Below are 20,591 nucleotides of genomic sequence, written 5' to 3'. Positions count from 1 at the left end.
AGATGCCTGGAAATGGTGGAACCTGGGATCACAGGGATCCAATATGCCCCCTCTTCAGCACGCAGCGTTCTCTGGGCTGGGAGAAGTGTGAGCTCTGTGGTCAAGCAAGACCTGACTCCATTGCTCACCAGCTATGTGACCTTGGGCCTCAATTTTCTCATCTGTAAAATGGGGACGGTAACAATTTCTGTATCAGGGGTGTTGTGAAAACTAAACGCAAAGCTCCTGGTATGGGTTAAGCTCTTTCTATCCCTTAAAGTGGCATTCAAAGCTCTCCTTGCCTATCCATCTCCAGCCTTGTCTCTCTTCCCATCCCGGGGTCTTCTGCCAGAGAGCAAGGGTCATAGGCTTGGGATCAAATGTAGGTTACCTGGCAGGGTAAGCTCCCACTCTTTCCCAACAAGTCCCTCTAGCTCCTGAGGTGAGAAGCTATACTTACCCCCTGCTCCCCCAAAGCTGCAAGCTCTTCTGCAACCCCCAGAACTTAAGCCCCAAGATCTGAACATCCTGGTTCTTCTTTGAACCCCTTCATTTTGTTACTAAGCAACTAGCAAGCGCTACTTTGTGGGAGGAGATTCTCCAGACATGGGGCCGAGGCAAACCAAGGGACCCAGTCCCCTACCACTTGGTCTGGCCTCTGGTGGCCAAGGTGGCCACAGTAACCATCAGAGGAGGGGGAAGAAGCCTACTGATCTTACCTTGCCCTATCCTGGGAAGCTCAGCTCCCTTATCTTAGGAGGATGAGATAAGACAAACATCAGGACCAGCCCTGAGTCTATTTCAAAGGTCAAGCTTACGGCAGGTGTAGTGCCCAGGCCAACCCAGATGTAGAGGGTGTGGCCACTGGAGGGAACTGAAGCTGAGTACTCACACTGCTGGTGCTGAAATCAGTGTGCCAGGCAGTTACTACCTCATCTGTCCTTCCCATCACTCTTGTGAGGTAGATACCATTATCCCCAATTTACAGATGAGGAAACAGAGACTCAGAAGGGAGAAGACCTCTGGCCAAATGGTGAGGGTGGAACCAGGACTTGAACGGTCTGCTCTACTGCCAGAACCCATCCTCTGTCCTGCCCAAGCAACTTCCAAAGCACCCCTACCCCAGCCAGTAGTTCTGGAACCTCACAGCTCCTGAAAACTGGGCACAGAGATGAGAAAGCCCAGCCCAGAAAGCACAAAGGACCCACCCAAGGTCACACAACTGTCACCCAGCCCCTGGTGCTTTTGTCAACACACAAAACCAGGAACAGGGGTTGAAGGGCTAAAGGGAGGTGCCCAGGGAAGCAAAGATAGTAGGGGTGAGGGAACCAGCCTAGGGCTGGGAGATGGGAACCCAGAGAAATGGCCGATGGGCCACAGGCCAGGCACTGGGCCCTGGTTAGACATGAGAGGCCACCAGATTCCCTTCCTTCATGTACCAGCACCATATACCCAGATGATTCCAGGCCTTCATGAAAGCCCAGCTGATCTGAGCCTCTCCCATCACCCCTTGAACCCTTTCCTTACTTCTGTGAGTGAATAAACCAAGGAAGCGGCCTGAGTAATGAGAAGGCAGAGTTCTAGCCTGGATTCTGCTCTTGACCCTGTCTGGGCCGCAGTCCCCTCACCTAAGAAATAGGAAGGTTGAGGGGCACCTGGCTGGCTCAGTCGGTAGAGCATGTGACTCTTAATCTTGAAATTGTAAGTTCAAGCCCCACGGTGGGTATGAGATTACTTAAAAAAATAAAGTCTTAAAAAAAAAAGAAAGACAGAAATAGGAAGGTTGGAACAAGTGATCTCTGTGCACAGGGTCACCTCGAGGATTCCGTGGGACCAGAGAGGAAGGCTGAGCTGGGCAGGCCTCCCTCCTCCTCCAAAGCCATGCAAATGGTCCCTTGCTCAGGGTGCCTGCCTTGGTCCTCACCTTGGACGGCTGCAGTCCAGCTTCTTCCCCCGAGGCCTGTCCATTCTGGAAAAGAAAAGGGAGATAGGGAAACATTACCAGGACTTACCAGTGTGGGACAGAGCGAAAACAGACCCTGCCAGAACCCATGCTCATGGCTGCCCCCAGTAGCTAGGGAGGCCATGTAGGCAGGGGCCCTCTACCTCCATTTTCACTGTAGGGGCACAGGTATCAAGTGCCCTCCTGGGACAGTCCCTCACCAGCATTTCCCAATCCTCCCCCCCTTGTGCTCTCTGCCTAGCAAACCCCTCATCTTTGAAGACTGAGCTTAAATGTCACCTCCCCCCAGTGAGAAGGAAAGGACGTGTGTGGCTCCCAGCTCTGCCGGAGACAAACTGCGTGATTCTGTACCAAATAATCAACAGCAAGAGGCCTCAGTCCCCTGACCTGTAACATGGGGATAGTCACACCCACCTCCCAGAATTGCTGCAGGGATGTAAGGGGACAAAGTCTGGGAAAGTCCAGCCTGGAGATGGTGGCTACCCTGTCCTTGCCCCACTCTGGGACTCCTTCCCTGTCCTTGCCAGGCAGAATTGCTGCTGCCCCACTGTGCCCCTGCGTTCCTTCACTGTACCATGTGCCACGCTGCAGGGACTATTTACACATAGGCTCGCCCTTTCTAATAAACGGGGAGTCCTGGGAGGACAGAGATTAGGACTTGGTGCTAACAGCTGCTCTCTTCTAAGCCCCTGCCACATGCCAGGCCCTGGGCTCGCTGCCTCACACCTGTGGTACCGTTAAATCCTCATGACCTGGGAGGTAGGCCCCGGCCCCATTTGGCAGAAGAAGAAACTGAGGTTCAGAGGGGCGTATGATGGCACCTAAGGTCACATAACTGGTAAGTGGGGATTTAAAATCTGGTCTCTGACACCCAGGAGGTGCTCAAAAAAAAAAAGGTCTGCTGAAAAGGAGCCCACACCCCAGTGGGGGAACTACCTGTAAAGAGGCAGGCAATGGGCCACTTTCTAGGTAGTCCTGCTTTTTCCATCCCCTAGACTTTGCCCTCAGGGGTACACCAAACCCAGCCCATCCCTTTCCTGTGTGATATGAGGTGAGTAACTAGGCCTTGGGAACAGAAAGGAGCTGTCCCCACCCCTCTTGGCAAGCAAAAGTGTGGTGAGGCAGACAGAGGCTCCTACCGGTAGCAAGACCCAGCCTAGGGCAGGTCAGGACTTTGGAGCCAGGGGCTGGGTCCACAGGGCAGCTGTGGCTTTGCTTGGCAGAAGCAGGCACAGCTGTGCTCTGCCCATTACATAATCTCCCTGCTCCTGGAGCAGCTCCTCCCTGCCGCTCCCAGGACATCCTGCCCCCGTGAGCCTCTTTAATGCCCCCAGTCCTCCCCAGGGACCACTGTTCTGCAGGCCCCCCCCCCCCACACACATACATATACATGCTGTCCTCTCTCAGCGACCTGGGGAGAGGGCTGGGTTGATCAGGGCCAGGGAGGAGGGGTGGGGTGCACGGCGCATTTATATATTGAGTTCCATTTCACCCAGCATTCTAGACTCTTGACATAATTCCACAATTATGGAAATGTGGAATCCACAGATGGTCACAACAGCCTACATGCACACCAGCCCCCTGCCTTCCCCATTCCAAACCCCTATCCTTCCTAAAACTCAACTGTGACCCTTGCACTTGAGCAATCAACTCTCTTGGTGATTCACTCCTTACTGAGAACCTTCTATGTACCAGGCCCCAAACCCTTCCATGACTTCTCACTGTCTATAGAACAAAGACCCAGCTTCTTGGCATGACATCCAAGGCCATCATCCCAACTGCCCAACACAGGTGATTAGTATGTGGGTTCTAGAACCTGACCTTCTGAGTTCAAATTCTGGCTTCTACTGCTGCATGACCCTGAGGTTATTTCATTTCTCAGGGCTTCAGTTTCCTCATCTGTGGAATGGGGATAAAAGTAATGTATCTCACTGGGTGGCTATAAGAAGCAAACAAAATAATGCCTATAAATATCTACACCTGACACATAACTGGTTCACAAACAACAGCCATTATTATTACTGGGCCCTCTTCTTGAGCTTAACTGAATGACCTGGGACCTTGAGAAGACCAGCTTGTTTCATATCCCCAAGCTATCTTCATGGTGGCTCCTAATACCAAAAAAACCCTTCCTGTCTTGTCCCTTTGGCAAATTCCTGGTCTTCTTTCAGGACTCACTTCCAATGTCCTCTTCTCTGTTCACAAAGCCTCAAGTCCTTTCCTCCCTCCTCTGGGCCCCACAGCACCAAGCAAGCCATAGGTTAACTCAGGAAGAAGCACAGTTTATCCATCATTACCTCCCTAGCACCCAGCTCAGGGTCCAGAGCACAGTTTGTCAAATGAAAGCTCGGCTCAGTAAAGAGAGCAAGAAGGCCAGAGCAGGGTCTATTACTCCTATTTTTCAGATGAACTCAGAGAGTTAAGGGACTTACATGAGGTCCCTTGGCTAGCATGTGACAGACATGGGGCCATAACCCAAAGTCACATGACTGCAAGTCTAAATCCCCAATGAGGGGTGTGATGAGGTCCATGGATGTACCCAGAAGTGTGGGCTTACTGAGCAGTATCCTGCATGATTCAAGGAACCCCACAGGCCCTGTTTGGCTGCCTCCAGCCCCAGGGTCTCTGGCCTGGGTGTCATCCTCATGGAACCCCATGCCTGTAACAGCTGATGCACAAGTCTTCTAGAAGGGGATAGGCAGCCCTGGAGAAAGGACTGGGAGTGCAAAGAGACCACAGGTGAGTATCCCCCCCCCCCCCCCCCCAGAGCCAGGGTCCTGAGAAGGCAGGGTCCAAGTGCCTCTCTGGCCTTACTACTGCACAGACGGTGGAGAGAACACAGTTCTGCAGCAACGAAGACATACTGCTAATCCCAGCTCTGCCAGCCACACACTCTGACCTTGGGTCTGTCATATCACTTCTCTGACCCTCAGTTTTCTCATCTGTATTATGAAGCCAGGTCTGTCTTGTTCACAGCCGCACTGTTGCTTAGCATAGAGCTTGTCACGTGACAGTACTCAATAAATATTTGCTGAATGAATGAGTAAATGAATGAAAGGGGACGATGATCTTGACCTTGCAGAATACTAATGAAAGACCTTGTCTAAAACATCTGGTATAGGAAGGGTTCTCTGACCTCTCCCACTCTCCCTGCTCTTCCTCAGAGAGCACTGCTCATAGGAGTGCTCTAAGGCCCCCAGACCACTGTGCCCCCTCCCCAGAACTCAGAGATGGATTCCAAAAGGCATCCTTCCTTCCCACGCAAGCAGCTCTGCCTTGAGAAGAGGGGCCCAGGGCAGCGTCTGGAGAGGCCGGGCAGCAGATGGACAAAGACAGCACGTGCCCCACAGGCAGGAAGCAGCCCCAGGAGCTGGGTTCAGAGCCCAGCACTGGCAGCCTTGCACGCTGCTGGAGGCTGGGGGCCAGGTGCCAGGGCTGGCTGGCACCACCAGCCCTCCAAAAAGGCTGGACAGAGGCCCTGCGGGACATGGGGAGTCTGCCAACATCCGGAGCCTCTCCTGGAGTACCTTCCACCTGGGCCAGTGTGATCCCAGCCCTTCCCCAACTTTGCCACCCTCACCCCCACCCCCACCCAAAAAAACTTGGTGGAAGACAGTGAGAGATCTGGGTTCCCAGTCTGTCTCTGCATTAATTCACAGGCAAGTTCTTCTCCGAGTTCAGCTGTTCCATATGAAAACGGGGGTAATAATCCCCCCCCCTTTTTTTTTAAGAGGCTCTTCACCTAACACGAGGCTTGAACTCACAACCCTGAGATCAAGAGTCGCATGCTCTACTGACTGAGCCAGCCAGGCCCGGCAATAATCCCTACTTCGAGAAGTTGTTTCAAGAATTATTTTATTTTAATGAGGTGACATAAGTGAAGCAGGGTAGGTGGCACACACGGAAGCTCTGTGCACAGCAGGGCTGGGCCTAAACACAAGGTTACTGCTTTCAGCAGGGCCAGGGAAGGCCCAGGCAGAATCCTCACCCACACTTCCACCTGGGCCAGGCCCTGCCTCCCAGCAGCCCATTTTCGGCAGCGTCATGGGGAGGACAGGGCAGTCCAGATCCCAAGCCTCTGCCAAATGCCCCCACCGGCCCCTTGCCTGCCTCATTCCTGGCCGGGAGCTGGTGGCAGCGTCTGTACCTGTAGGTCAGGCTACTATATCGCTTACATGTCACCTGGCTAAGAACAGCGAGGCCCTGTTCTCCAGTGAGAACAGTCCAACCGGTGCCCTGGCTGCCCCATGGCTCCTATTACCCAAACAATAACACCCAGTCGCCTGGCACTTCCATGGAGTGGGGGAGGGGGAGAAGAGGCAGCAGCGCCCAGGGCTCTGCACCTCTCAGGCCCAGGAAGCATGAAGCTAGAACCCAGCCCTGGCCACTGGAGGAACAGAGGTGCAGAGAAGCTAAGGACCAACTGAGGGTCACACAGTCTTCCCAAGGTGAAACTCTGAGAAATCATGACCTCCCCCCCCCCAATCCTAGGAAGCAAACCAGGCTTTGCCTCTTACATAGCTCAGGTGCGGTAGTACTCAAAACTGAGTTGACTTTCCTATTTAATCCTGGTTAAGCTGGCCCCTGCCCCAGGATTCCCCAAAGGGAAGCAGGAAGTAGTGCCCTGCGCTGGGAATCAAGCTCCTGGGTGTCTGCCTTCCTACTAGTATAACCCAAGGTAAGTCCTTGGGTTAAGTCCTTCCCGGCCTACCTTCCTCTAGGGAGGCCTAAGTCTCAGGGGCATGCCAGGGCAAAGGAATACACCTTGGAGCGCCCCCCCCCCCCAACCTGGCCCTTATACCCCAGGGCTGCGGGGAGGGGGGGGGGTACTGCAGAGGGCAGTGTTCCTCACCTCAGAGGGTGAGTCAGCGAGAGAACCTCCGAGAGTCGTGCAGGGCCTGTAAAAACCCCATGGCAGGGATCCCAGAGCAATTTACTCCAAATTGCACCTTCAGGTTGGTTACCTAATCCTGCCGCGCCCACCCTCCAATAGCCAGTGTCAGCCATGACCGTCCCTTTAAAGGGGTAGCACACCTGGGGTGCTGGGGACCTGGGGTCCTCAATCTGATCACAACCTGTGGCCCTGAGAGGCAGGGTACTTGGTGGTTGCCCCAGGTAAGAGAAGGCAGAGGAGTGGAGCTAGGCAGGGGCTAGGGACCAAAGCCAGGAGAAAATCACCTTGGCTCCTGGGCTCACTGAGGTCTTCACACCCTCTCAGTATACCCCCCACATCCCCTCTGGAAAAGGAGTGTCGCCTGCCTCCTTCCCAGCATGAGGCTGAGGGGAAAGTTTTCTCAATCTGCTGGTTCAGGGTCTTGACCTTGACCCTGAGGGTCAACGGGCACAGGAAGCACTGGCCTTCTGCATCCCAGGGCCTGGCACCACAGAATCCTCAGAGGAGGGCAGGAGCTGCTTCTGGTAGAGGTTAGGTGACAGAGGCCAAATGCCCCAGGGGCCCAGCCCTTCCTAAGCGAGGGCTCCCAAGAAAGGAGGCAGGCACCGAGGTCCTCCCTGACTCCAGGAAAATCTTCACAAGGTCTAAGTGCTTTTCCCCACTCTCTTCACAGCCTGGGGTAGGGGATACAGGTGTCCTCTGGCCCTAGCCTCGGGGCAAAGAAAACCAAGTTTCAGCCCTAGACGAGTGGTGTCACCCCACATTCCACAACTGCCAAGGGTCAAGAGGGGTAATCCTGCTAGGGTCAGCAGCGGAGACGAGGGAGCTCTTGGGGTAGGGCACTGGGAGACGTCAAGGAGAAGTGGGGTTCCCATGACCCTCTTCTCTTGGAGAATCCCAGACATCTGGCACCTCAGCCCTGCCCATCTGCTCTGATAGTGGAAGCTCCGACAGTTCCCGGTACGGGTCCTAGGTGTGTGGGGTGAGGTGGGCAGATCTCACGGCCCCGCGGGATCTTCTCTCCAGGCTAAAGGGGTCCTGGGCGCTTGGAGGAACTGTCCCTCGCGCGCGCGCGCGCGCACACACACACACACACACAGAGACACGCGCGCGATATGGAGGGGGCGGGTGGAGCCGAAGAGAAGGCAAGTGATCGGAGTGCACTCGCGCCCTCGCGGGCGCCCGCCAGGCTGCAGCGGCTCCGCAAGCCGCCCCGCCCCTGTGGGGACCCAGGCTCGCCGGCCGCCCGCCGGCGCCCATCCTCCGCCCCGCTCACTCACCTCCGGGTCCAGCGGCACCAGCTCCATGAGCGGCCAGGGCTCCTTGAGCTGGGCGAGCGGCATCGCGCCGCCGCCGGGCCGCCCGCGCTCCTCCCGCGGCCCGGGCCGCACCGCCTCCCGGGTCCCAGGGTCCCTGGCTCTGCGCCCTCGCGCCCCCCGTCCCCCGGCGAGACCCTCACGCTCGGGCAGGGCCGCCCGCCGCCGCTGCCGCCGCGGCACTCGCACTTCGGCTCCCTCCGTCACCCGGCACCGCCGCGCCCATTGGCTACCTGCGCGAGGGGCGGGGCCGCCTAAGCCCCGCCCCAGCCCCCGCGGCGCGGCTTTCCCGGAGCGGACCCCCGCCCCCGGCGCGCGGGAGCGTTGGCCCCGCCTCTACCGCGAGCCCCTGGCCGGTGCTCTGCTACGCCTTAGAAGAGGCCTTCCTGACTCCTCCCTCCCAAACCTTGTCCTTCCTTACGGACCACGCCAGGGTCATTTGTTTCCCCTCATCTGTTAGTTTGGGATCATGCCCCAGATATTCCTTCTTCCTCCTGAGGGAGAGAAACCCCCTGTTCCCCTAGCTCCCATCCACCCCCCCCCCGCCCCCACCACCACCACGCACTCATTCACACACAATGTCCCCGGGCCTGACCCAGGCAGAGGCTTGAAAAGAGCCCGGGCCGAGATCCCCCTACACGGAAGCCAACACTGGATGGGATCTTAGCGCCCCAGCTCCAGGTAGGTTCCTATTCTTCTGTTGCCACCATCAGTACCCACAGCCTCCCCAGGGTGATTTCTTAATACGCGTTTTTTGTAATCTGTGCTTGAGGGGGCCTCTTTCAAGCCATGTCTCCCCAGAATCTCTCCAGCTTCAGGCCCAGCTCCGCGTTGATTTGTGTTTGTGCCCACTCTGAGGAGGGCAGGGACCAGACTCCCAGGGTTGACCGACACTTGGGCTGCACCTGGAGTAAAAGGCCAGGGAGAAGGATTCCTCTTGGAGAGATTCAGCCTCCACCTAAAGAGCTGTTAGGGGTCCAGGTGTGGTGAGATTTATTCACAGGTGGGGCCGTGGAGGGATGGGCTTGCAGGTTTCATGGGTGGGGAAGAATGGCCAGTTATTTGCAAAGCTCTTCTAAGGCAGGGGGATGGAAATGATTGTTTATCCAAAACCTGTGAACCAGCTCTATCGACCTGTGATTTCTTTGAATTGTCACCACCACCTAGTTTACAAACCGTAAAACAGCCTCCCAAAGATGAGGTGATTTACCCAAGGTCACACCACTGGTCAAAAACAGATTAGGCAGACTAGGAATTTTTTTCTTTTTTTGAAAGAGAAAGAGAGAGAGGGAGAGAGAATACCAAGCAGGCTCCGAGCTCTGTGCTGAGTCCGAGATGGGGCTCGATCCCATGACCGAGAGATCATGACCTGAGCCCAAATCAAAAGTTTGACGCTTAACCAACTGAGCCACCCAGGCACCTCTACACTCTGATGTTTTTAAAGTCCTGATCTGTTCTTGGGGTGCCTGGGTGGCTCAGTTGGTTAAGCGTCCAACTCGATTTCAGCTCAGGTCCTGATCTCTGGGTTGGTGAGATGGAGCCCCGAGTCAGGCTCTCGCTGGCAGTGAGGGGTGTCTCCCCCTCTGTCTGCCCCTCCCCCGTGCTCGCTCGCTCTCTCTCTCTAAAATAAACAAAAAAAATCAAAGTGTATGAGGATTTCTCCTAAATCCAGATGTTCCCCTTATTCCATGACTTTCCCAGGGTAGCACGTTATTGAGTTTTCAGTGGAAAAGACTATGGAACCCAACAAATTTGTTTTGAAGTAGCCCCACACCCAACATGGGGCTCGCACTCATGACCCGGAGATCAAGGCTCACATGCTCTACAGACTGAGCCAGCCAGTTGCTCCAGAACCCAACAGATCTTGATTTGAATCCTAGCCCTATCACCTGCTTAACATTGGGAAACCAACTCACTTTATGTCTCTAAACCACAGTTTCCTTATCTGTGAAAGAATTATAATGCAAATCTTTCAGGTATATGCTGAGGACTACATTCATTTTAATTCAATAAATACGTATGGCCATACATTACATGCCAGGCCCTCTTCCTGAGCATATATTGTATACCAGGTCTGCTTCTAGATGCTGAGGATATAGCAATGAACAAAACAAAGTCCCTGTTCTCGTGGATTTTACATTCAGTCTGGTGTGGTTAAATAGATTATCACAGCTAATATGAACCTCTTACTGTGGAACAGGCACTGTTCTAAGCACTTTACCTGTCTAAACTCATTTATTTAAAAAAAAAATTTTTTTTAACATTTTATTTATTTTTGAGACAGGGAGAGACAGAGCATGAACAGGGGAGGGTCAGAGAGAGGGAGACACAGAATCTGAAACAGGCTCCAGGCTCTGAGCTGGCAGCACAGGGCCCGACACGGGGCTCGAACTCACGGACCGTGAGATCATGACCTGAGCCAAAGTCGGCCGCTTAACCAACTGAGCCACCCAGGCGCCCCCTGTCTAAACCCATTTAATCCTCACAACAACATTATGAGGTAGGTGCTGTTACTGTCTCCAGGGTACAGATGAGGAAACTGAGGACAGAAGTTAAGCATCTCAGACCCGGAGAAGGGATCTCTCTCTCTCAGGTTGCATAGCTAGAAAATGGCAGAGCTGAGAGACAACTCTGGCAGCATGGGCCCAGACTTTGTTCTCTTGTTCACTCATTGTCCACCTCCCCGATGAGAAAAGGCTGGGGCTAAACCAGAGGCAGCTTGGACCAGGGGATGGCAGCCATTATTAACATCGGTGTAGGTGTCAGTTCGGTTGCCTGGAACCAGTTTGCAATGCCCTAGGACCTGCTGCTCTGGGCTAACATTGTAAAATGTGGACTTACCTAGACTAAAAAATTGTTGCTGTTTATCTGAAATTCAAATTTAACTGAGCGTCCTGTATTTTGATTTGCTACAGCTAGTAGTCCTACTCAGAGTACAGAACAGATGACACACAGGTGCCAAATATCTGACCGCAAGCCAGGAAGAGACACTGAGACCCAGAGCATTAGGGCAAAAGACTGGGTGAGGGAGATGGAGTAGATGGGCAGGGGTAGAGGAGGTGAGGGGAAAGCAGGAGTCATTTTGTCTTCTGTCTGCCCCTTTCCTGGGACCCCTGGCCCTCTTCCTTTCCCTTCTTAGAGGAAAGGATTCCCTATCAAGTGCATCATCTCCACTTGAGGACTGAGTAGTGATCGTGCTTTTCTGTGAATAAGTTTCACTTCCTGTGTCCCTCTCCCAAGGGTATTGGAAAGGCAGTGGTGGGTCATTCTGGAAAAGGGAAGCCCGGAAGACACCCGGGCCCTGCCTGGGCAGCTTGGGCAGGTCGGCTTGCCTATCTACGTCCTAGTGAAGCAGTCACTCAGCACAGAGCTATGGAGACCTAACCAGCACCTACAAGGTAGTGATCCTGCCACAGCCTCAGCTCACAGTTGTCACTATTTCCCTCTAGACTCCAACCACACTGACTTTCCTTCAGTTCTCTTGCCACAGGGCCTTGGAACATGCTGCTCCTTGCTCTTCTTCAGACCAGCTTGTCTCCACAATCGCTTCCTCCAGGACATCTTCCTTTAGCTTCCTGTTACACACACTCATAGCAATGGATACTTCTCAAGGTTGTACCTTTACATGTGTTTTTGTGATTATTTGCTTAACACTTGGCTCTTTGGTTAGTAAGCTCTGAGAGGGCAGGAGTCACGTTTCCTTGGTTCTTCATGGTCTTCCTGGCACCTGGCACACTATGTGGCACATAGTAGGTACTCTGAGAGGCTAAGTGATACTCTGGAATCGTCTAGGTATGAAACGGTAAATGCAGGACTCAGACCCAGGCAATGCAACCCCATGCTCTGAAATGCTGCACTCTGAGTAGTGGATAAATGCTAGCTATTATTATTATTATTAATAATAATAATAATGGGGTTAGAACAGGCTGTTCTGGGCGGTCACTTGAGGTGTTTGTTAAATGAATGACTCATGAAAGGGCTTTGCTGGACACAAGTGAGGTTATTATTTTGTATCCTGTTGAAGAGATTTTTCTGGCATGGAGCAGGGGGGTGAACTACAGGGGCTGAGGACCAGGTTTTGGGTCTTTCGAATGCATCCTTGCACATATAGCATGTGTTTGCTACAATGTTCAAGAGCAGAGCACAGGGCAATGCCGCAGGAGGACAGTCTGTCCATATTCTTTTTTAGCCTTTCAGTAGAGGAGGGTCTTGGCATCCGTGTCTCCGGGCAGCAGGTGGAACACAATGAGAGGGATAATCATAATGGTAGTTGTCTTTAACAAGTGATTACAAAAGGCCAGAGCTTGGCTAAGAATTTAAATAATAATCACCAGCCATGAGGGCTTATTGAGAGAGTACAGTATGGCCTGCCTGGAGCTGTTTTATGGACGAGAGCTCGCGCAGTCATCCCAACACCACCGAGAGATAGAAATTATTATCCCTATTTTCCAGATGAGAAAACTGAGACTCACACAGGGACAGGATTGCCGGTGGTCAGATAGCTGGTAAGTATTGCAGCTGGTCTGGGAACCCAGTGCTCAGACTCAAAGCCAGTGCTCTTGATCACTTCACTACACTGTAAGCCCAGAAAGGGGCCCAGGGGTGGACGGGGCACAGGCAGTGAGTAGTGGTGAACAGGTGAGGGGGTGGAATCTCTAGTCTCCCTCATCCAGGTCTGGGGGACAGGGGTGGCATCACTCCCCTGCTTGAAATGCTCCTGTGGCTCCCCAATCACATTTTGAACAAAACCCAAAGATTGCTGGGCCCCCCGGGACCCAGCCCCCTGCTCCCTCAGGCATCTCCTCTCCTACCGTTTGTTCACTGCCTTCCTGCCACCAGGCATCCTGACTGCTCACTGACATGCCAGGTAGCTCCCATCTCAGGCTTTTGTTCCTGTCCTCCCCTCCACATGGAATGTTCTTTTTCCAGCTCTCAGAGTTCGCTCCCTCACTACAATCACACCTCCGCTCAAATGTCACCTCTCCAGAGAGAACTGGCCCTATCTAAACTAGCTCCCCATCAGTGGCATCACCTATGCTATCCTTGCTTAATGGCATGCCTCTACCAACAATCATATTGCCTATTACCTGTGTTATTGTTTCTCCCAGTAGAATAAAGCTGCATGAGGCAGGACTTGTCTGCGTTGTCTACTGCTGTATCCCTGGATACATCTGGCATATTGCAAGCCCTCAAAACATACTTTTGAATGGAGCCACACCAACCTGGGCTCTAATCCCAGCTCTCCCACCTCCTAGCTATGTAACTCTGAGCATTTAGTTAACCCCTATAGCCTCAGTTTCCGCATCTGTAAAAGGGGTGGCTGTGAATATCAAGTTATATCGGGCAGTAAAGATCTGTGTGGTGCTTGGCACATGAGGGTGCTCAATAGAAATTAGCCCATCTCTCTTGCCCCCCAATTCTTGCCCTGGGCAAAGGAGGGGAGGGCAGGAGACTCGGACTTGGAGGATTCACTGGGTGGACTCTGTTGGTGTGAGAAGAGACTTCAGTTTAAAGGAAGTCGCATGACTGTGATCACAAGGCTGGTAAAGAATGAGGCTAAATGAGGCTAAAGATGTAGTGGTCAGAAAGGAAGAGGAGGGACAAGCGCCTGCAGATGGGACAGCCCCAAGGCTGCTGGAGAATTGGCCAGTAGTCTCCTCCACTGACCTGGAGTCTAGGGGGGATGCAGAAGCTTGCTCCTGTCTGTTAGAGAGTGTGGAAAAGGACTCGGAGGTCGAGGGACAGAAGAGGAAGCATAGGTCATCAGTAGGTACTTATCGGGCACCAGCTATGTGGCAGGCACTGGGGATACAGCAAAGGAATAGACAGAGAGGGTGTCTGCCCTCTAGGATGGGGGTGGGTGAATTAGGGCCCATGGGCCAAGTCTGACCTACTTTTATTTGACGTGTTATTATTATTACTTTATTTTGAGAGAGAGAGCGCAAGCATGCATGCAGAAAGGGCAGAGAGAGAGGAAGAGAGAAAGAGTCCCAAGCAGGCTCGGCACTGTCAGCACAGAGCCTGATGCGGGGCTAGAACTCACACACCTTGAGATCATGACCTGAGCCGAAACCAAGAGTCGGGTGCTCAACCAACTCAGCCACGCAGGCGCCCCTGATCTAGTACTTTTGCATGCCTGCGAGCTAAGAATGGTTTTTACATCTTTAAATGATTGAAAAAATTCAAGAGAAGAATATTTCATGACATGTGAGAATTATATGAAATTCAAATTTCAGGATCCACAAATAAAGTTTTATTGGCACACAGCCATGCTCCATTTACGCCATCTAGGCCTGCTTTGCACTACAACAACAGAGTCGAGTAGTTGCAACACAGACCATATGGCTTGGAAAGCCTAAAATGTTTACTAGCTGGCTCTTTAGGAAAAAAGTTTGTCAAGCCCTGCTCTAGGAACTTGCATTCTCTTGGGGGAGACAGTTAAACAAGCAGGTAAGCTAATTTGGGGATGCTTCTGAAGAGAAGAGCCAGCTGGCATAAACATTTCCTCCCACTCTGCTTTTACCTCAGCCACCTACCCCCTGAAGGGAAATGCTCCATCCAGCTGGGTTACATTACAGGCACAGAGGAGCTGGGGTCATTGTGATCAGCTCTCTGCTGCTGGACCAAGAGGAGCGAGCCTTTTCCTAAAAGGAAAAAGTCACGCTCAATGATTTGCGAAGTTCAGCACCCACTGGATCCCCTTCCCCTCGCTCAGATCCTCAATGTAAGAACGACTTCTGCATAACTTCAGAGGAACGTCATCGCCTTTGTCATCAAGGCCTGCCACGGGTCCACCTGCCACTATGTGCAGTGCCTCCCTTTTTATAAAAAGGCTTCTTCCACCCTCCCTCATGGAGCTCTTACAGGGATAAGTCACAGGTTGGGGTTATTCCCATTTCACAGAGGAGGAAACTGAGACTTAGAGAAATTACCTGAATTACCCAGGGTCACACAGCTTGAAATAGCTTGCAGATCCAGAATTAGAAAGTAGTGGAGTGTCAGCTTTGCAAGGGCCTTTGGGACTGTCTTAGCGAGACATGGAAAACTGGTGGCCTGGGGCTGAGGTGAATCAGGTAAGGGTGGTGGCGAATCTTCCATGTGCAAGAAATAAGGCGTGCATTGTCTGTGAAGAATTTGAAAACATTAATGAAACTGGGTAGGTCTGCTTTTTATTGCTATCACCATGCCTTGGCAACTCTACACAACGTTGGTGATAAAATCCTCCCTCCTGAAGAGATCTTTCTGTCAGTCTAAGTTCTAAATAATTGCTGTGCTTATTACGAGTTTTAAGAGTATAATATATATGTAGGCTTCAGATTAGTACATTTACGTTACCTCACCTTTGAGAAATAATCTATATTACGTGAAGGCTAAGTTGGAGAGCTCCCAACTACACAACTGGGCCCCAACATATGCCTTCAATTGGCAAGTTCATAGCAGGTCAGAGTCATTGGGGCTCACCTCAGGAGCCCCCCATCCCTGTGTGCAAACAGCAGATGTGAAGTCAACAGTGGTGGTATAGTGATTGTAAAAACAAAGGAACGAAACTCGAGTGACCACAATTCTCTCGCTCTATGCAAATCCTCCTCTGAACCCTGCCCGGCTGCCTCCTTTGGAGGCACTTCCTGGGCAATGTGTGTGCATGTTCCTTTTTGTAAAAAACAAAAAAACTTTCTGTACCTAAAAACTATTGGTCCATTACTTTTTTTCTCTTTTGTGTTGTAATTTTTATTTATTTTTTTTTAAGTCTTCATCAGTCTGAGTGTGTAATACGAAGTCCATAAAAGGAAATTTTTACTGTGTTTCTTTTCTGGTCATTATTGTTTGTTTTGTTTTAATTTTTCTTCATGTTTTATTTATTTTTGAGAGAGAGACAGCGCTCAAGTGGGGAAGGGGCAGAGAGGGAGAAGGAGACACAAAAGTAGAAGCAGACTCCAGGCTCTGAACTGTCAGCACAGAACCTGAAGCAGGGCTCAAACCCATGAACTGGGAGATCGTATCCTGAGCTGAAGTCGGATGCTTAACTGACTGAGCCATCCAGGCGCCCCTATTATTTGTTTTATTTCATGATTATTATTGAAGATAATTCTGTCATGTTGGGGTTAAAAAATGATCCATTCTGGCTGTCAGATACACGAGCTTTACCACTGACCTGAAGACAGGACAAGGCCCACAGACAATGACATCATCTTCTCAACCATAATCATCATTATTATTTTACTGAGCACCTACTTGGTGCCAGGCCCTGTTCTAAGGTTTGACATGTATCATCCCCTTCTTTGTGTGTGTGTGTGATTCAACAAACATGTATTAATATCCTACCACATGTGAGGCACCATTGTAGGTGCTGGTAATATGTCAGTGAACAAAGTCAAATGCTTGCTGTCTCTTACCCTTGAACCACTGGGCCTGGCGGTGGGATAGGTTTTCTCCTTGTGTGCCATCTCACTTTAAAAATGAAGACAGGATGGGGCGCCTGGGTGGCTTAGTTGGTTGAGTGTCCGACATTGGCTCAGGTCATGATCTCATGGTTCGTGAGTTCGAGCCCCACATCAGGCTCTGGGCTGACAGCTCAGAGCCTGGAGCCTGCTTCCAATTCTGTGTCTCCCTCTCTCTCTGCCCCTTCCCCGCTTGAGCTCTGTCTCTCTTTCTCTCAAAAATAAACATTAAAAACAATTTTTTTTTAAATATTGGGTCTCTTAATTGTTGAGTTTTTTTTGGTGTCCCCCTTAAAGTTTGTACCCAAGGTGATTCCTCATTAACTTTACCCTATTCCCATCTTTGCTCATCTCACCCTCACCGCAATTGAGTGAAGACGGTGCAATAACCCTCCCCATCTTACGGATAAGAAAAGTGAGGCACAGAGAGGCTAAATGATTTGTTCAAGGACACACAGATATTAAATGGTGGGACTGGCACACGAACATCTCTTACCGTAGAGCCCATGTTCTTAACCCTGCTTTACATCTCTGTTTGGTCCACCCACGTTGCTGAATAACTCCAATAACTTGCCATAGCTTTAATTTAAAGTTAAAAATATAGCTGTCCAGCCTTTTTAAAGTCTGGCAACCTGGGCTCACATTCGTGTTTTGTAACCATCAGCAGGGGGAGTGGCAGCCCTTCTGAAATAAGGCAAGCTCATTAGATAGCCACAGCCCCCACCAAACCCTATTGTCTCAGCTTCTCGCCCACTTCACTCTGTTTACCAGCCTGCTCCTGGGGACATCTGGAGTGGGACCCCTGATCTAGCCATTTCACAAGTGGAGGAATCCAGGCTCCAGAGAGGAAGAGGCTTACCCAACTCAACATTGCACTTTTAGGACAAAGCTGGGCTCCAAGCCACGCCTCACACAGCCCCTCAGTGACAGGAGACAATTCGTGAGTGACTTTACATTTAAGGGAAGTTCGGAAAGGGAGCTCCTAGACTCAGATCCGGCTACCACTCCTTCCCTGAGCACCTCCCAATGGCTGGCACTGAGGTGGGCGTGCCCATGTCCACACACATGACTCCCAGCAACTCTGGCAGGTTGACCTTGATAATGTCCATCTTGCAGAAGAGAAACTGTGGCTTGGGAGGTCAAGTGACTTTCTCAGGATCTCACTGCAAGTTTGTGGCAGACCTGCCTAACTTCAGTTCACTAACTCTTGACATAAGACCAGAGGAACTTACTTCCTGCTCCCTCCCTGCAGCCCCCTCTCTCACTCTTGCTGAGATTTTCTTGGGCTGAGGCTGTAATCACCCTGACTAAATCTACTCTCCTCCAAGCGGATGTTACCACGGAGCCCCTGAGAAGCAAGCCTGAGTTGTCAAAAACACCTGCTATATGGGGGCACCTGATTGGCTCAGTTGGTAGAGCATGCAACTCTTGATCTTGGGGTCATGGGTTCGAGCCTCACATTGGACATAGAGTTTACTTTAAAATTTTCTTTTAATTAAACCTTTTTTTTTTTTTTTTTTTTTTTTTTTAAAGACCTGCTAGGGGCGCTTGGGTGGCTCAGTCGGTTGAGCATCCAACTTCAGTTCAGGTCATGATCTCACAGTTCATGGGTTCCAGCCTTGTGTCAGGCTCTGTGCTGACAGCTCAGGGCCTGGAGCCTGCTTTGGATTCTGTAGCTCCCTCTTTCTCTCTCTGCCCCTCCCCTGTTCACGTTCTGTCTCTCCTTCAAAAATAAATATTTTTTTAAAAGTTAAAAAAAAAAAACAAAAAGACCTGCTATATGCCAGGCATGTGTTAGATGCTTTTCACAAGGCTTATATTCCCTTCTTTGTGTTTATCTGCATCCTCCAAGTCTCCTACAATGAATACATTTTACTTCCAGTACAAGGAGTTGCTTGATCTAGGCCTGGAAATGATTCTACTAAAGATTTGGAGAAGTTAGAGATCAGAATCCCCAGTTTGCAATTAAGGAAACCGAGACTCAGAGGGATTGCCCAAGGTCACACAGGTTAACAAGTGATGGAATCATGATGCTGTCGGAGTCCAAGGCCTGGGCTCTTTCCACGCCACTGTTCTGCCTGCCTTTTTTCCCACACTTTGTTCCACAAAGGAGTTCAGGCAAATTATAAACATACATAAGAGAAACCAAGCATTTATCCTGTCTTGTATAAACTGTATTTCAAGAATATCAAATAATGAATGAAGAAAATTTCTTTAGGGAAGAATTCCAAGTAATGAATGCAAAAAGGAATGACAGACTTAGAAAATTACCTTTTGGGGGCACCTGGCTGGCTCGGGAGGTGGGGCAGAGCATGCAACTCTTAATCTTGGGGTGGTGAGTTTAAGCCCCACATTGGGTCTAGTAGAGATTACTTAAAAATAAATAAAAGCTTTAAAAATATATTTTAAAAATAAAATTACCTCTTTGTACCATTTAATGAAATGCTGGATCATAAGTGGATGCTCAAACTAATAGATTAAACGTTGATGGGGAATTTTGTAATGAAGAGAGCAGGCCAAGAGCCCTGATTGACAGATCAGTCAGTAACAACGTTTTAACTAAATATTATGTGCCTCCAGATGTGCCTTAATAATAAGTACACAGCACAAGGGTGCCTGGGTGCTCAATCAGTTAAGCATCCGACTTCACCTCAGGTCATTATATCCCTGTCCATGGGTTTGAGCCCTGCGTCGGGCTCTGTGCTGACAGCTCAGAGCCTGGAACCTGCTTGGATTCTGTGTCTCCCTCTCTTTTTACCCTGCCCCCACTCGTGCTCTGTCTCTCTCCATCTCTCAAAAATGAATAAACGTTAAAAAACTTTTAAATGCAATAAGTACACAGCACCATTGCCAATAAGTTATTCCTGCCCAAACCATTAAACCTAATATAATCAAGCCACTAGAGCTAACTGTTAGTTTACTGGAATACAAGTGACAGAAGAACAAGTTAAACTACACCATCAGGAAGCAATCAGCCAAATCTTCTGTGACTTGGGAAACATTATGGGACAAATGCGCTGGGGGTTTTTTGTTTGTTTGTTTGTTTTTACAAATAAATAGCATTTTTTTTAAAAAAGGGAAAGAAAGGTGGAACTGTTGCAGATTAAAAGTTACTTCAGAGATATATATCAACAAATGAAGTGTGAGGGGCACCTGGGTGGCTCAGTTTGTTGAGTGTCCAACTTCAGCTCTGGTCATGATCTCACGGTTCATGAATTCGAGCCCTACATCGGGCTCTGTGCTCACAGCTCAGAGCCTGGAGTCTGCTTTGGATTCTGTGTCTCCCTCTCTCTGCCCCCCCACCCCATGTTCTGTCTCTCTCTCTCTCTCTCTCTCTCTCTCTCTCTCTCTCAAAAAATAAACATTAAAAAAAAATTTTTTTTAACACAAAAAACAAACAAGCAAAAAATGGAATGTGTGAACCTTATTTGAATCCTGATTGGAACAAATCAACTATTAAAGTTTGAATATGAACTAGGCATTAAGTGACTTTAGGGAATTCATATTAGCTTTGTTAGCTATGATAGTTATGTTTGCAAAAGCCCTATCTGTTAAAGATATATGCTGAAATAATTTGGGTGAAGTGATATGATGTTTGGGATTTGCTTTATAATACTCCAGAGAGAGGGAAAAGCGAGGAGGTAATTGAAACAAAACTGGCAAGATATTGATAATTACTGAAGATGGGTGATAGGTACATAACAATTCATTTTATTCTATTTTTATGTATGTTTGAAGTGTTCCATAGTAGAGAGGTTTTTTTTTAAAGGCTAAAAGCAAATAATTAAGAAAATTGGGACAAAGAGAAAAGACAGATGAAGAAATAGAGAAGTTCTGAGCTTTTTAGCAGCCAAAGCAGAGAGAGAAACAACAGTCATGCTAGCCAAGTATTGAGAAAGGCAACCTCTTGCCTGCAGTCTTTCGATCCCCACTCAGGCTCTATAAGAACGGGCCATAGGACTGGAACACTTCCTAACTAAGAGATAAAGAGCCCACACAGC

The 20,591-nt window shown here is 50.3% G+C and overlaps 1 protein-coding gene and 1 long non-coding RNA gene across 4 annotated transcripts in view; one reads left to right on the top strand and one right to left on the bottom strand.

Moving 5' to 3' along the window:
* RPS6KA1 (ribosomal protein S6 kinase A1) overlaps positions 1–20,591 on the bottom strand; it is a 52,767-nt gene that overhangs the window by 31,050 nt on the left and 1,126 nt on the right. For 2 of the 3 annotated variants that reach the window (XM_053209522.1, XM_015075083.3), the window contains exon 2: positions 1,904–1,948. Coding sequence is in view for 2 of the 3 variants with exons in the window: in XM_015075083.3 (XP_014930569.2) it covers positions 1,904–1,948 (45 nt within the window). In the remaining variant the exon portion in view is untranslated. Of the gene's footprint in view, positions 1–1,903; positions 1,949–8,116; positions 8,354–20,591 lie in introns of those variants that run through there. The other variant, XM_027059974.2, reaches the window with a different exon arrangement.
* LOC113599471 (uncharacterized) lies at positions 8,778–14,583 on the top strand. The gene is made up of 3 exons (XR_003420336.2): positions 8,778–8,833; positions 11,643–11,764; positions 12,605–14,583. It is a non-coding gene; the product is annotated as an uncharacterized LOC113599471 (long non-coding RNA).

Source organism: Acinonyx jubatus, chromosome C1 (assembly GCF_027475565.1).
Source record: "Acinonyx jubatus isolate Ajub_Pintada_27869175 chromosome C1, VMU_Ajub_asm_v1.0, whole genome shotgun sequence".
In the NCBI taxonomy this organism is placed as follows: domain Eukaryota; kingdom Metazoa; phylum Chordata; class Mammalia; order Carnivora; family Felidae; genus Acinonyx; species Acinonyx jubatus.
Note: the sequence above shows the minus strand (reverse complement) of the source record. Positions and strands in the feature narration are given on the sequence as shown.